Source organism: Triticum dicoccoides, chromosome 6A, assembly GCF_002162155.2.
Source record: "Triticum dicoccoides isolate Atlit2015 ecotype Zavitan chromosome 6A, WEW_v2.0, whole genome shotgun sequence".
Taxonomy (NCBI): domain Eukaryota; kingdom Viridiplantae; phylum Streptophyta; class Magnoliopsida; order Poales; family Poaceae; genus Triticum; species Triticum dicoccoides.
In genome coordinates, this window is record NC_041390.1 from 8,497,118 (window position 1) to 8,513,201 (window position 16,084).

Sequence of the window (16,084 nt, forward strand, 5' to 3'; positions counted from 1 at the left end):
ATCAAAGAGTCGAGAATCCATTTTTTCGAGGAGTCACATAGGACATAGGAGGAATGGCGAGAAGCTGATTACGGGCCTATAAGCTAGGGCTAGTCTAAGGAATACGAGATTTAGGGTGGCAGGTGCACCATAGGAGTTGGAAGTTGATTGCATATATCATAGGAGTTATTTTCATTTAATTTTTTTCTAGGTATCCATTGGGTTATTCATCTTATCTTATATTTATATTTACTAATTGGAGGCACCATGCCAGGCTCTATGTTAATCCACATCAGCATGATTAATTTAGCCATTAGATGTAAAATCTAATGGTTGTGGTATTTTAAAACACCATTTCTTATTTATTTCTAGAGAAAAACACTACGTACATTAAAAAGAACAGACCAACACGTACAAAAAGGAATTCTCAACAACCACACACAAGACCTTCCATCTCAAAAGAAAAACATGCACAAGACCTACACGTTCAAAACATTAGTCCTCACCCTAAAAAAAAGAGTCCTCAGCACCAACGTCCGTGTTGCAGAAAAATAACATCCATCACGTATAAAAAGAAAAAAGAAACCTCGACAACCATGTCCAGTCATTAATCAAGAAAAAAAAAGGAGTTCTCAACAGCCACACCCAAGAGCTTTCATCTAAAAAAACACCCACGTCCAAGACCTACATGTACAAAAAATGAGTCCTCAACACCCACGTCCAATGTATATCCCTTACTGCACGATATGTGAATTTCCAGGTTATACATAACACTTTCAGGGGTGCTATGCTGCTAGCAGCATCCAAATGGTCGCAAGAAGCTATCCCATTGATAGAAGGGAGCATGTGTACATGCCTTCCGGATATTACTTAAATCATGTACACATATTTTCCCATGAAAACTCCTTAAAATTCAAGATTTTGTTTTCAGTCATGGAACAAGTTAGTTTGCAATCCATTGATCATGTTTATGCACATTTTTTTGTTATTTTCCATTTCTAGGCAATCATTTCTACACCATAGAATTTAGGTAACACATTATTCCAAGTAACACACTATCCATAAATCCCTACCCTATAGTCTACAAACCCTTCACTTGATAACAAAACCGCCAAAAATGAATTAAGTAATTTACATCTATCAATAGTTTAGCACTTTGCTGATGTCCCCATTTACACCACCTATTAATATGATCTATAGTTGATGTTATCTAAACTTACAAGGAAAGTCACACTAGGTATTAAACCCAAGGAGTAAAGTCTTCCTTTTCCATATGACAAATATTAATGCAAATGGTTGATGGCAGTATGTTAAACTACATTTCTACGTTTCAGTATTTTTTGAATTCTAAAACATTAGTGTATAATGGATGTAATTCAAATATTTTTCCATTCATGCATGTTTGAGATTCTAGCCTGTGTAGTTGCACGGGTTGATGACTAGTGAACATAATTTCATACCCATGGCCTACCCATATATTTTGCAGATATGGATACCCATCATACATGGGTACAAGATCTCTCCAAGTTTTGTCCATGCTTGTTATTTCCGAGTAGGGTACCCCCGCGTACCCATACTCATGGGTAAAACTGTTGTCCCTTCATCGAGGGCCCTTGTTAGGTTGGTTGGTCATGAGCTAGCTGCGGATCACCTAGACGAGGTTTCCAGAGACATCTGGTGTTGGTTGGCGTGAGAAGCAGTGGTACTTGTAAAGAAAGGATGCGGGTGTCTACAGCCAAATGATGGAATGGACTAGCCGACATAACTTCCTCTCACCACCAAGCTGATTAGCTATCTAGTGAATGAGGTTATTCCTTCAAAGAGAGTGTGATTTTGCTCCCGGTTGCCTTTCAATCCTACGTAGTTAGCTAGCTTCAACATGCATGGAGAGATCAAAAGGCAATGCTAGAGCATGGTTACTGAGCTGGCTATGTTGATCGGGTTCAATTCAGTTCATGCTTGCCATGGATGGTGCATCACCCAGAAAAGAGTCTCATACATTTTCTCTTCTCAAACCAACTCCATCGTTTGTAATTTATAGAGCTACACCATCGTCTGTGTTTCATCAATGCTCGCAGACCAATAATTTCTTAATAAGTTACAAAGATTTGGCACTTTCCTCTCTAGCTTGTTTGGTTGGAGGTTGTTAAAGAGAGGGAATGCAAATGTAAATGTTGTGATTTACAAAGTCACTCTTTGTATGTGAGTTGGCACCGTAAGTTCGCAAGCTTTTAGGGGCTTCAACACTATTATAGCATGCAGGGCCTACTGAAATCCTGGTTCCGATGTAACTTTTCTGAAGACAATTAACAAATTTAAATGCTTACTTCAAGTCCGCTAACAAGATGTTGGTTGTCTGGTATAGTGTCTGTTGCATGCTTGTTTGCTCGTCGCTAACTGCTAACACTTAATAAGGTTAGTAATTAGGTTATGAGTCCACTGAATATCATTTCTCTTTTTGGATACAATTTTGGACTTGTTGATGGCCATGATACGTTGTTCAATCCAAGGATGCAGTTCTGATCTAGTTTGTTGTTGCTTGCTCTGGTTTCCGTGAGCTAAAAATGTTCCTTCTTTCTGCAATATTTTTGTTTGAAGAGAATAAATGTTGTGAAAGACTTCATGCTTTTACTACTTTGAATCAGTTTTTTCTTTTCATTTTTCTCCTGTATTTTTGAATGGCCTATTTACTGACACCTTAAGTTCTAGGGACTACTTATCCCAAAACTAAACAGTACAGTTGTACAGTTTTCGTATATGGCCTACCATCTAGTTCAAATAATATGGCTGGTTAAGACTAAGCCTCCTCAGGTTAGAATATTTACTCTGCTTAGGTTGTAAATATTACTCCCTCCATTCGCTAACATAACATGTTTTGAATATTTCAATATGGACTATATACAAACAGCGTGCTATAATAGGGTTGAAGCCCTAAAAGCTTGCCTGAATCGCTGATGCTGTAGTAGTTTCTCTTGGACGTTCAGCTGAGATGTGGTTTGCCTGGACTCCTCTTTTGTTTTGTTTTGTTTTGTTTTGCTTTGCATTACAGCACCTGAGAAGACTTTGAGTGCTAACTACTAGTTTGGTTTGTACTGTTTCCTACTGCAGAATGGCTGATAAACCTTGGTAATTGGTATGTGTGTGGTTTGCCTGATAATCTCTTTAAAATTACATATAAATGCCATATGCCTCTACGTTTGATGGGTATAAATTACGCATAATTTAAAAAATACGTTCAGAAACAAACACACAGCATTTGATGGTGAACACGCACAAATTCACTATGATATGGTCTCCATGCCAAATTTAACGTCTCCTAATTTCCTTCGATGATGCTGGTACTATGAACTAATAAACACGAACCATCTAGCAAAATTAACTAAACATGGGCAGAATTCGTCTATGTGCATCGACCTTGAGAAACTAAAAGTCCAGAGGCAGAAACCACATGCGACCATTACCGCCGCCCTCATCACAGTAACGGTACACCCATGACATAATCCATCCCATGTGATGCATGTACTTGTTGCCCAGGAGTACATGGATCACCTTCGAAGGACGACGAATATTGCTCGGGGTAGTAGATGTAGTTCATGTCCACCCCAGCGCGATGCCCACTAGCAGCTGGCATATGAACCGCCATAGAGCACGCGGAGCTCATAAGCAGGGGGTGGTCGCCAAAGCTCCTCACATGCGCCCACTTGTATCGGTACGGCCTGCTCTCGTCGCATTCGGTAGACTTTGACCCGAGACCCCACATTCCTTGTTAGTGCTAACCACCTTTACTAAACCATCATACACAAGCTTAATTGAAATATTATAAGTACATCAGAGAACTGCACGTATACATGAGCTATCTTCATGAGGGGCAAAAGTGTCTTTTCATGTCTCATGTGACACCATTAGTGGGCAGGACAGACCGAAGCGTAAAGTCAAATAGGGAACAAAATGAAGATGCAGTGTCGTCAAGGGAAAAAGAAATTATTTAGGGCTAAATAGGGAAGCAGATTTTAAGAAAGGGCCAAATAAGAAATTTTCTCTCTTCTCTTGTATTTTAGTCTATGCTAGGGAAGTATGTAAATTCTATCCTATTGCAATGCACGGGCCTTTTTACTGGCCTTAATTATTGAAGAAACACACTTGCACACTAGCAATTTTGTTGGGCTACATTGCCTCCTGTAACTAAACTGACCAACTACCATCAAACATCACATCACCTTGTTTGCTGACATATACGCAGTACCAAATATTGCTGACATATATACTGATATTAGCAGATGACAACAAATTTAGAAATTCTATAACACATACTGAACTTTTTTGCTTTAAGGATGTGTACCTGTGTTTTATGTGGCTTTGATGTGGTAGGAATATTTGAATCAATCATCCTGCTTTTACCGAAAAAGAGTTGTCCTGCATTTCAAGCATGAAACACGATGATACTTGATTAGGCACTTACCATATTTGTGTCGAATGGCGATTTTGAAGCATATTACTTTCAAACAATCAGTTGGGTCGAACTTTCGAAGCCGACGGTTAATTCAACCGAATTGTTGTTGAATCTTGAATAACACAAGCAAGCGAACCAATCTCCACTACTTGTACTCAGCTGATAAGTAGCCTTGCTCTGAAAAGAGATCATCAGCACTTCGTACTACTGGAACTCTATTGAGTTAAACCAGAGAGTTGCACAGAAGTATCAAGTCTAGACAACTTGGAGTGTTTTTTTCACAGGATTACGTTTAGCCAGCACTGAAAACAATAACCTGAGAAACAAGTAACTCGCCGAGCAACCATTGGCACTCAAATAACAAAAGACGGCTACGACAAATCTAGTCGCGCAATCTGCACACCGTCAAGCTAGTTGATCTCGACTCGCCTGATGATCTGAATCAAGAACAACTGACACCCTTGAACAAGTGTGGCCGGCGGGATCGGAGGTCAATTAGCTAACTCGTGTCCCCTGCCCCTGAGCAAGGAAAGGGTAGTCCGTGTAGCCGACCACCGGATCGGAGGTGTAGAACGTGCTCCGGTCATACTCGTTCAGGCCCGCCCTCTTCCTGAACCGCTCCGGCAGGTCGGGGTTCGCCAGGAAGAGCCGCCCGTACGAGACCAGATCGGCATAGCCATCGCCGACAGCCACATCTCCTCCCTCCCTGTCGTAACCCCCGTTCACGATGAATGTACCTTTGAACGCCTTCCTGAAAGGCAGAAGGCTGCACAGGGTCCTGTTCCTCGGCTCCACCATGTGGCAGTAGAGGACGCCGAGCTCGTTCATGAGGCGGACCACGTGCAGTGGGAGCGCCTCCGGGTCCGAGTCGTAGTCGGCTACTGGGGAGAGGCGCACGCCATGGCGGTGCGCACCCACCTCGTCAGCAACGGCGGTGATGGTCTCGGTGGCAAACCGGCGATGGCCTTGATGAGCTGGTCACGGCGTTGTAGAGGCTGAGAGTTGGACCTTTCGTTATCTATGAACCACCAGAACTGGTTGATCAGCAACCCATTGGTGGCATGAATCTCCACACCGTCGAAACCTGTAATTAATTTACCAAGGAGATGCATCACCAATATTATTAGCATGGGTAACTAATTTACCAAGGTGATGGGTTTCTTTACTTGGGTACATGCATAGTGGCTGATGAATGTTAACGGTGAGGAGCAACTCAGTAAGAAACTAAGAATTACCGGCTTTGATGGCATTTCTTGCAGCAGTGCGGAAGTCATTCACCATTCGGGGTATCTCCTGTGCTTCCAACCCTGAGGGGCGTCCAACCCTGCAACACAAGAATGGAATCCAAAATGTTGAGTATAGGCTGGCTAACTACTACTCCTACACCAGAAACGAAAAAGAAACTTGAGGGAGGGGAACGCACCAGTGGGCGAGACGCTGCCTGTATGCCAAATCTGGCAGAAGAAGAGGGCGCCCTTGGCGTGCACGGCATCGACTACAGCCTTCCAGGCCTCCACCTGCTCCTGGCTCCACAGGCCGGGCACGGGCGGGTACCTTGGTGCCATCTTCGACACCGCGCTGGCCTCTGCGATGAGGACGACGCCCGGCGCCGCCCTCTGCGCGTAGTACAGCGCATTGTGCGGCTGGGCCATGTTCCCATACGACCTGCACCGCGTCACAGGAGCAAGAACAACCCTGCCATACATATGCATCATCCACAAAATTAAGTTTAGGAATGACGAAGACCGTGAGAACTCCATCGGTTGCCGGTAGCAGTAGCTACTTGACTGACCTGTGCGCGAGGTTGAATTTGCCCATCTTGTATGGAGTCAGGAGAGGAGTGGCCTCCATCGTCATATTTCCAGCACGGCTTTCTTCTACTGGAGTTGATGAGAGCTTTTGTTGCCTGCCGCTAATTCTGCTTCTCACACCTGCTGGAGTATGTTGGCCATTGCCGCACTAGTGGTATTTATGGAGTTAGCAGTTGACTTCTAGCCCGGTCGGTTTGGTTTTCATCCACTTGCTGAATATTTGTAAGTGTTAACAGTTGTTACCACATGCACCGCGTTACCCTTTATTCTTGTATAGAAATCATCCATGATCAAGACGGTCAGAGCCTAGCATGCATGCATTGTACTAGTACTCACCCATATGCCAGCTAAGATCAAATGTTTACTAGTTCAACTATAGGACAGTGCAACTACTATTAGATGCCATGTGCCCATCCACATACTGTACAGGCCAATGACCTCCAACAGCTGCTTACCTCTATGCTGTATGGCATAATTGGAGGTGGTAATCTGTTCAACATTTTTAACCCTATCTGACCAACAAAATTATGTTACCGTATACTACCTCTGTTTGTTTTTATAAGACGTTTTAGACTTTCAGACACTGTTCAAAAACAGCACAAAGCAAGTTGTCTGAACGTCTTATAAAAACAAACGGAGGGAGTACATTTTAAGTCCAATGTGATATCTTTTTTACTTACAACGACAAAGAATGTCTTTCAAATCTAAATACGTCAAAGAGTATCAGTCAACTCAGAATATCCTATCCTACTCAAAATTCATCTGCTACATATATAACAATCTAGTATCTAGGACCTATATTTAGATGTTGGCCAGGCTAGAATCATCCTAAATGCCTTGATGCCATTTGTTTCCTTCAAAGCGCTCTAAATATTCTGGTTACTCTAATACAGTAATACTTACTAAAAGAAAAGGTCCAGGGCCAATATGATGATCAGAGTGTTGCAGATTTGAGCCCTAAATGCAGAACGGAGCATGAGAGCAATATTGTTCTAGATAGGCGCCTTCCATACAGGGGCTAAGTTCTAACAACATATGTAGCATTATGTGTGTCCAAATGATTGATATGGCATGTCTCTCTGTCTGTCTCGTGCTAGAGAACGACTTACGAATCCAGTCATGTATCCCCTCTCAGGGGAACTGATACCAGCGGTACCGGCTTATAGAGTCATCGCACACACGAGCAAGGCTGTACACTGCATGCTCAAACCTGACACAACAAACAATATAGATGATGAGCAGAAGGAGCAAACAAAAGCCAGCGCCGCGAAATAATTTAAGAACTTGCAAAGGATAAGCAACACCTTCTTGAGTTACATAACGTCCCTGATAGATCTAGTAACATACTACTATAGTGGGACATACTGTAGCTCGTTCACATCGAGATCGCAAGCAGCATCATGGAGTGGGACATAGTGTAGCTCGTTCACATCAAGATCACAAGCAGCATCATGGAGTGGGACATACTGTAGCCAATTTAGTTCGATGCAGGTTTAGCAATGCTGAAAGAACATGCATATTCTACATAGGATAGCTGACAGGTCATACCAACGAATTAGAGTGTGATGGAGAAAAATCCACACGCCACCTCAGTTTATTTACCTGCACGCCTATCAAGGTTTACCTCCATAACATTGGAGGAAGTTCTTTGAGATACTGGGCATGTTTTCTACAGATATTTAGTTCTGTACTATCATGATTAGACCAAGTGAACTAATCACCAATTCAACAGACCGCAAAATCATGGAAGGAAGTGGGGGCTCCGATGAATTCAGTGATGAGTGCGACTGAAGCTAATGCAGCTCACAGTTTGTTTTAGAAATGTCGGCGCCATTTTTTGTGACAGTGGAACATATGTCTAAGGCTAGACAGGAATGTACGAGTCTCTAGATTATGAAGTCTGACATGGGTTTCCTTTAGCAAGCCTATATCATCACACAGGCAGTATCCTCAATATGCAAGCACAATAGCAAGGGTGCTAACATGAACTGCACAAAAAGATAATGGGCGTGGTTTTAAAGCAATTGAACGGCATCCACAGATCATCACAAGTCGCCTGCTTCATAGACATTTTGGGAGAATGGCTTGACAAAATCACATATACCTCCTATGAAAAGTTTGAAGTGTTGATGTTCCAGGTCGTTGGGTCGCCAACTCTTCCAGCTGCCCCCTCTCAATAAGCCATGCCTCATCTGCTTGGGGTCTCTACACTTTGAAGTTGGCACACACCTACAGCCAGTTATTCGACTAAGGTTCAGTACTAGTGTTGTGTGCGTGTATTTCAGAGTGTGGAAGCACATATACAGAAGGAGGGAGGAGTTGAACGATTCAAATCTAACATACACACCAACACGAGCACTGTCACGCTAGAACTGACAGACTGGCCTAATTGGACAAATGGTGAGGTCCGATCACCAAACTTAATTCTTGCTTAACACAAACCGAGTGTACCGACCAATATAAGCTATACAGACTGTTTTCCAATGTTACTGTCTTGTAACAAAGATAATGAAAAAAAATCACATCAACCAAGAAAGTGAAAAAAATCACATCAACAAAGACAAATAAGAAGACAAAACAGAAAATCAAGAAGGGATTCATCTCCAAAGAATAATAATACACCATGGCACTCTTTTGCTAATTTCACCAGCTGGATTTTGATCCGCATAATTGACCAAGTACAGAATGCCATCTTGTTCAATACAATCAGTGGTGAATATCAGGCTGCCTCACGTTCAAGTTACAGAGCTACTTATTCAGTGAATGTACAGACCAACTGTGAACTGCTACCTAGGAAAATAAACACTTTCTGCCCCAAACTTGCAGATCAATATCCTTGCCTAATTTAAGAGCATAATAATTCTGGCGGAGACAATACACATGTTCTAGCAGTTAAGTAAAGGACATCTTTCAGTTTCAGGGTTCAGCAAGTTTATTTATATAAAGGGAACATTATTAGTAGCCTAGTAGCAGCAACTTTTGCCAATGAACGGATCTGGACTACACTTGGCCAGTATCAACCCAGAATATTCTATCCTACTCAAAATCCATCTGCCACATATAGAACAATCTAGTATCTTTGGCCAATGTTTATATGCCTGGCAGGCTAGAACCATCCTATATTACTTAATGCCATTTGTTTCAGTCAAACAGCTGCAAATGTTCTGGTTACTTGAATACTTACTATAAGATGAAGTCTAGAACCAATATGATAATCAGTGTGCTGCAGATTTGAGCCCTAATTGCACAACAGGGCAATATTGTTCTACATAGGTGCTTTCCTACCTCATGCATTCCATACAGGGGCTAAGTTCTAACAACATATATAGCATTATGTGTGTCCAAATGATTGATATGCCTGTCTGTCATGTGCTAGAGAACTGAATTTACCAGACAGACGAATCAAGTGTCCTGCATCCACTCTCAGGGCATCTAATACCCACAGAACCGGCTTATAGGGCCTAAGCAGACGCGAGCAAGGCTGTGCACTCCATGCTCCAACCTGAAACAACAACCATAGAGATGATGAGTGCAAGGAACAAACATAAGCCGACGCCATGAAATAATTTAACAATTTGCAAACAGTAGGCAACATCTTCTGAGTTACATAACATCCCTGATAGATCCAGTAAAAACTAACTGCAATGAACATACTACTGTAGTGGAACATACTATAGCTCATTCACATCAAGATCACAAGCTACAAACTAACTACAATGAACATACTACTGTAGTAGAACATACTATAGTTCATTCAGATCAAGATCACAAGCTACATCATGGAGTGGGGCGTACTGTAGCAAATTAAGTTCTGTGCAGGTTTAGCAATGCTGAAAGAACATGCATATTCTACACAGGATAGCTGACAGGTCATGCGAACCAATTAGAGCATGATGGGGAAAAAATTGACATGCCACCTCAGTTTCTTTACCTGCCCAGCTATCAAGGTTTACCTTCTACATAACATTGGAGGGAGTTCTATCAGATAGCGGGCAAGTTTTCAACAGATATTTAGTTCTGTACTGACATGATTATACCAAGTGAACTAATCACCAACTCAACAGACCGCCGAATTCACGAAAGGAAGTGAGGGCGCCAATGAATTCCAGTGATGCGTGCCACTGAAGCCAATGCAGCTCACAGTTTGTTTTGGTAAATGCGAGTACCCATTTTTTGTGAGAGGAACATGTGTTAGTGATGAAAAAGAAGGAGAAAGTAAAGGTCTCTAGATTATGAAGTACCTCACATGGGTTTCCTTTAGCAAGCTTATATCATTGCACGGACAGTATCCTCTAGCAAGGTTGCCAACATGAACTGCACAAAAAGATGATGGGCATCATCTAAAAGTAATTGAATGGAATCCGATGATCATCCCAAGACGCCTGCTTCATAGACAGAAAACTCCTTTCAGTTTTGGAAGACCGGCTTGACAAAATCACATATATCTCATACCAAAGCTTAAGCATGACGTCTTCCAGCTGCCCCCCTCAATCAGCACTGCCTCTCCCAGATCTGGGGTCTCTAACCATTGAAGTTGGCATGCACCTACAGCTTGTGACCTACCTTTCTCTGATGCTGCAACCAACAATCCTGAAAGTCAAGATAACCATGACGTGAACTGAAATTCAAAAAATGGCAATAAAAAATATTTATGAAGCACTGAACTTCCCATGAAGATTATGAAGTAAAAGCTCAACATATAAGTAATCTTCTGATTAGCATGGCACAAAGGAGAAATAATACATAATAAAAGGATAGATTTTAGAAAGCCACATAAATCTTCAGAAAACATGTATGTTCTTCTCCATTACAAAATAATGACCAAAACATAGTTGGCTTCAGAACTGCATCGTGATTCTACACATATTGCTCAGAATTCTTCGGTTCATGTAAATCTGAATCTAGCGGGCACTTCCCCTCCGCAAGCTGCAGCATAATCTTCAGCAAGGTGTGGTGCAGCTTCCTTGTGAGGGTATATGAACTTCCCCACGAAATACTTCTCGGTCTCCTTGAAAACAGTATAGTAGCTCGGGTCGTGCTTGAGCAATCCATTTTCCTTGAGAAACTTTACAACGTAGTACCGAGGTCTCATCCGGCCCTCTAGGCTGTAACAGAGAATTACTGGCCGATGAGCAATGTACGCCGGTTCCAATCCCACCTCAGACATGAGGAACTCGGAGCTGTGCTGCAGTGATTCGTTCGACTTGGCGAGCAAAAACAGGGCCTTAGGCAGAGCAGTGCTCACCTCGGCATCCGACCACCCTAACGTCTTCTTCAGGTGATCCACTTTGGCTGCGATCTGCTTCTTGTCGCGGAATGCGACAGCACTGAGAGCATGCCTGAACATTCCGGATCCCCGGGGCACACCGAGAGATTCGGTCAATGCCACCATTCTCTGAACACACTCCAGGTCGGTGGTGACCATCCTCGGTATCGAGCTGCACAACTTGGCCATATCGCGATCGCTGAACCCACACTGACGCAGGAACGCGACATTGAGCTCCACCTTGCTCTTGTATGCGAGGAGGGCGGTGTTGAAGTTGGTGGCACGGAGCAGCCTCTCGGAGGAGCCGAAGAGGCGCAGGTAGTACTGCAGCTTGGGGACGATGGATCTGGAACTGGAAATTGTTGGGGGACTGCAAGAGGAGGCGCGCGATCTCAGAATGTGACAAACCTAGGCCGGAGAGCCCCCGGACGATGGGGGACAGGCCCTTGTCCACGCCGGTGCAGAGGAACTTGGGTCCCGGGCGACGACGGCGACGACGGCGGCGACGTCGGCGCCGGAGAGGCCGAGGCCGGCGAGGAAGGCGAGCACGGCGTCGGGGTTGGCGGGGGACCTGAGGTGGGCGAGCTTGGGGGAGGCCTTGAGCGCCTGGGCTCGGGTGAGGCCGCAGGTGGAGACGAGGTACTCCTCCACGGCGAACCCGGTGGTCGGGGAGATGCCGGGGGCTGTGGCACCGGAGAGGAGGCGGCGGGGAGAGGAGAGGATGCAGCTCCGAGCGTGTAGCTGTGGCCGGGCGGTGGAGAGGGGAGGTAATGGTGGCGGAGGGAGTGGAGAGCATCTGGATGAGGAGGCGGCCTCGGCGCCGGAGCATGGCGGCGCCGGCGGCGAGGGGGGGAGGGAGGGAGCTCGGGGAAGCCGTGGGCCAGTCTCTCTCACATTGACAGACAGACACTTACTGGTGGGCTGGGCTTTTCGTCTGCGTGAAAGAGGCTGGGCTGCTCTGGGATTAGACTCTTTTCTTTAGATATAATTTTTTTTAGCGATTTTGCTTTAGATAGACGCCCTGTCTTTTTTCACAATATAAAAGAAATTGAGTGACCGAAAATATTTTGACGAGTTACTTCTTTCTTTCTTTTTCTTTGTGATTGCAAGAAGATTGAGCATCAGTTGGGTCAAGAATTTCTTGGGATACATTGAAGAGAAGCAAATGAAACTTTCATTGAAGAGAAGCAAATGAAATGTTTTCATAGAAATTCTTGTAGATTCAAGAATCCATATCCGGTGTGTGTGGATTGAGGCGGTGTGCATCTGCATCCAACATATCCCGGCAGAAAGAAGGCATCGTCTAACCTAAATTCAGTAAAATGAAGACTGAGTTTGGATGGATTAGACTAAACCAATATTTCCAGATAAACATCCCCTGTACAGCCTATGTGCATGCCTGCTATCTCTTCTCTAGTTAGCACTTAGCACACAGAATGAATATACCTGAAAGGACCGTGGTAGCCAGGCTTTTAAATTAGAAAAGGTTACTGCTACCTGAAAGGATGATTGGAATCAGGAAAGCGCCAGAACGGAGTCTAATCAAAGAAGTATGCCGGGCATCTTCCTCTTCGCTGATGTTACTGATGAACCCTTTAAGTAAGGCGAGTTGTGTATAGGCTGGATGTACAGATGAGGCAAGGATCAATCCCTCTGGAATTCGACTGATATGCTGTACCATGTGCGTAATGGAATTGAACCCAGTAGTAATGCTACATGAACCATCATCACCTCCTGTGCTTTCCAGGACTCTTTCCTTGTGCTACAAGATGAAGAGCGACCAGCTCATGTCGCCTCTAATTATCTACTCAACCATAACATGGGTTTGTGTGCAAACAGGGAATGACACAAATCAAAGAAACAAGGGAAAAATAACTCAAGTGTGTCAACCGCAATGCCAACTTGTTAACTCCAAGAGTCCAAGTTTAACCTGTATGTGTGGATATTGGCATAAAATGGACCCAACGGCTACAACTTCAGTCCTAGTAGTCCTCAAGATATCTAATGCATTTAAAATTCATTTAATATTGCAAAGTAATATAAAGCTTTCCAAAGGTAGCCAAAATTCTAAGTATCCGGGGAACAACCAAGTATTTTTCATAACAGAAACAGCTAGCGCCAAAATAAATGCTGTCAGTTTTGAGATCAGATTTCTAGAAAAAAGTATTCCAAGAAAAAAAAAAGAAATTAGATAGCACTTCCCCTCTGCAAGTGGCAGCATATTCTTTAGCGAGGTGCGGGGCAGCTTCCTTGTGAGGGCAATATGAAAATTTTCAATGAGAACCTTATTGGTCACCATGAAAACGTTATTGTAGCTCAGATTGCGCTTGAGCAATCAATTTCCTTGAGAAACTTTACAGCATAGTATCAGGGCCTGAGCAGGCCCTCTAGTTCTGACAAACAGATGTAAATGACGAGACTAATTCATTGTTGACCATGGTTTAGTCCCAAATAGATTACCTTTTCAAGTTTGAAATTTTCTCAGCGGAAGTAAAATCAGGTACAGGATTTAGGAACAAAGATATTCAATCTTAGAAGGAAAATGGGAAAGAAACCAAAAGGCATGATGAGACACCGAATGGAAACATACATTTCTAAGCATAACCTGGATAGAAAAAATGAACTGTAAATGATGAAAAACAAAAAAAAGACAGAAATGAAAATGGAAATAAAAATATGGATGAAAGCAACTCATATTTACTGGAAAATGATGCAATACAGTTCTCTGGGTTCTCAGGTTGCGCTTGAGCAATCCATTTCCTTGAGAAACATTACAGCATAGTATCAGGGCCTGAGCAGACCCTCTAGTTCTGACAAACTATGACAGACGTAAATGACGAGACTAAGTCATTGTTGATCATGGTTTAGTCCCAAATAGATTATTACCTTTTCAAGTTTGAAATTTTCTCAGTGGAAGTAAAATCAGGTACAGGATTTAGGAACAAAGATGTTAAATCTTAGAAGAAGAATGGGAAAGAAACCAAAAGGCATAATAAGACACCCAATAGAAACATATATTTTCTAAGGGTGTGTCTAGGGCACATCTAGATGTGCTCTAGTTATTGCACATCTAAGTGAGTGAATCAAGCATAAAGAGGAAAAGAAAAAAGAAAAAGAAAATATCCACACGAATCTCAACGTAAGATCAATGACATAGGACTTAGATGTGCAATACTTATAGCACATCTAGATGTGCTTTAGCAAAACTGATTTTTCTAAACATAACCTGGATATAAAAATGAACTGTAAATGATGTAAAAAAAGACAGAAAATGAAAATGGATATAAAAATTTGGATGAAAGCAACTCATATGATATATTTACTGGAAAACGATGCAATACAGTTCTCATCCTTTCTGATTCTCTGGGTTCTGGTTTCACAAGGAAATTGGTCTACCCACATATTCAATTTCCATTATCCTAGAAATGGAAGTCAGAAACACAAATATATTCATGGACTCTCATTTCTAGAGATTGCAGGCGATGCTTTCATGTCTACTTAACTAGAACATCATTACATCAACACCACAGGGTTCATGAATTAAACTATCAATTTCATCAGGCATTAGCAGCGACCAAACCAGCATATGGAAGACATACTACAGCAGAAAATCAATCTCTATTTAGGGGGAAAAAATAATAATGTGAATTACCAGCTTACTATGAATGGTGAAAACTGTCATGCCATACACAGTTAGCGATTTCCATAACCAGTCCTTGCTTCATGTAAATCTGAAATTAGTCGGCATTAGCCCTTTGCAAGCATCAGCATAGTCTGGAGCGAGGCATGGTGCAGCTTCCTTGTGAGGGCATATGTACCTCTCCATGAATACCTTCTCAGTCACTACAAGCACGGAATACAAGTCCCGGTCGGGATCTAGCAATCCATTTGCCTTAAGAAACTTCACAACGTAGCTCCGGGGCCTTAGCCGGCCCTCCAAGCTGTACGAGAGCATTACGGGGCGATGAGCAATGTATGCGGGTTCCAACCCCAAATCAGAGATGAGGAACTCTGACCTTCTCTGCAGAAACTCCTTAGTCTTATTCAGCACATTTGGAGCCTTAGAAATAGCAATGCCCACCTCAGCATCCGACCACCTGAATGTTTTCTTCAGGTGCTCCACTTTGGCGGCGATTTTCTCCTCGCTGACGAATGCAACAGCACTGAGTGCATGCCTAAACATCCCAGATCCTCGGGGTATACCCAGACCTTGGACGCACACCGCCGTCGCCCGGACACACTCTACGTTGCAGGTGAGCAGCCATGGCTGAGCGAGGCACAGCTTGGCAATAGCACAAGGACCAAGCCCAAACTCTCGCAGGGCCGCGACATTGGGCTTGATCACTCTCTCAAGGTTGGACGTGAGAATGTAGAAATTGCGCTTGACAGCAGAGAGGAGATTCTCGTAGGACACGAAGATGCACAGGCAGTAGTGTATATTGGGGACGATGGATCTACAGCGGAATCTGTCTGGGGCGAGCGAGAGGAGCCGCGCCATCTCGGGATCTGACAGGCCGACGCCGGAGAGGCCCGCGACGATGGGGGACAGGCCCTTGTCGACCTTGGTGCAGAGGAACT

At 43.4% G+C, this 16,084-nt stretch overlaps 1 protein-coding gene and 1 pseudogene across 1 annotated transcript in view; both read right to left on the reverse strand.

The window, feature by feature from the left end:
• Positions 1-4,683: 4,683 nt before the first annotated feature.
• Positions 4,684-15,267, reverse strand: LOC119319265 (annotated as a pseudogene).
• Positions 14,803-16,084, reverse strand: part of LOC119315445 (transcription termination factor MTERF4, chloroplastic-like) — a 1,572-nt gene continuing 290 nt past the window's right edge. Inside the window, exons 2-3 of the mRNA XM_037590075.1 lie at positions 15,325-16,082; positions 14,803-15,237 (exon numbers count right to left, since the gene is read on the reverse strand). Of these exons, the coding sequence (XP_037445972.1) occupies positions 15,228-15,237; positions 15,325-16,082 (768 nt within the window). The 3' untranslated portion in view covers positions 14,803-15,227. The remainder of the gene's footprint in view (positions 15,238-15,324; positions 16,083-16,084) is intronic.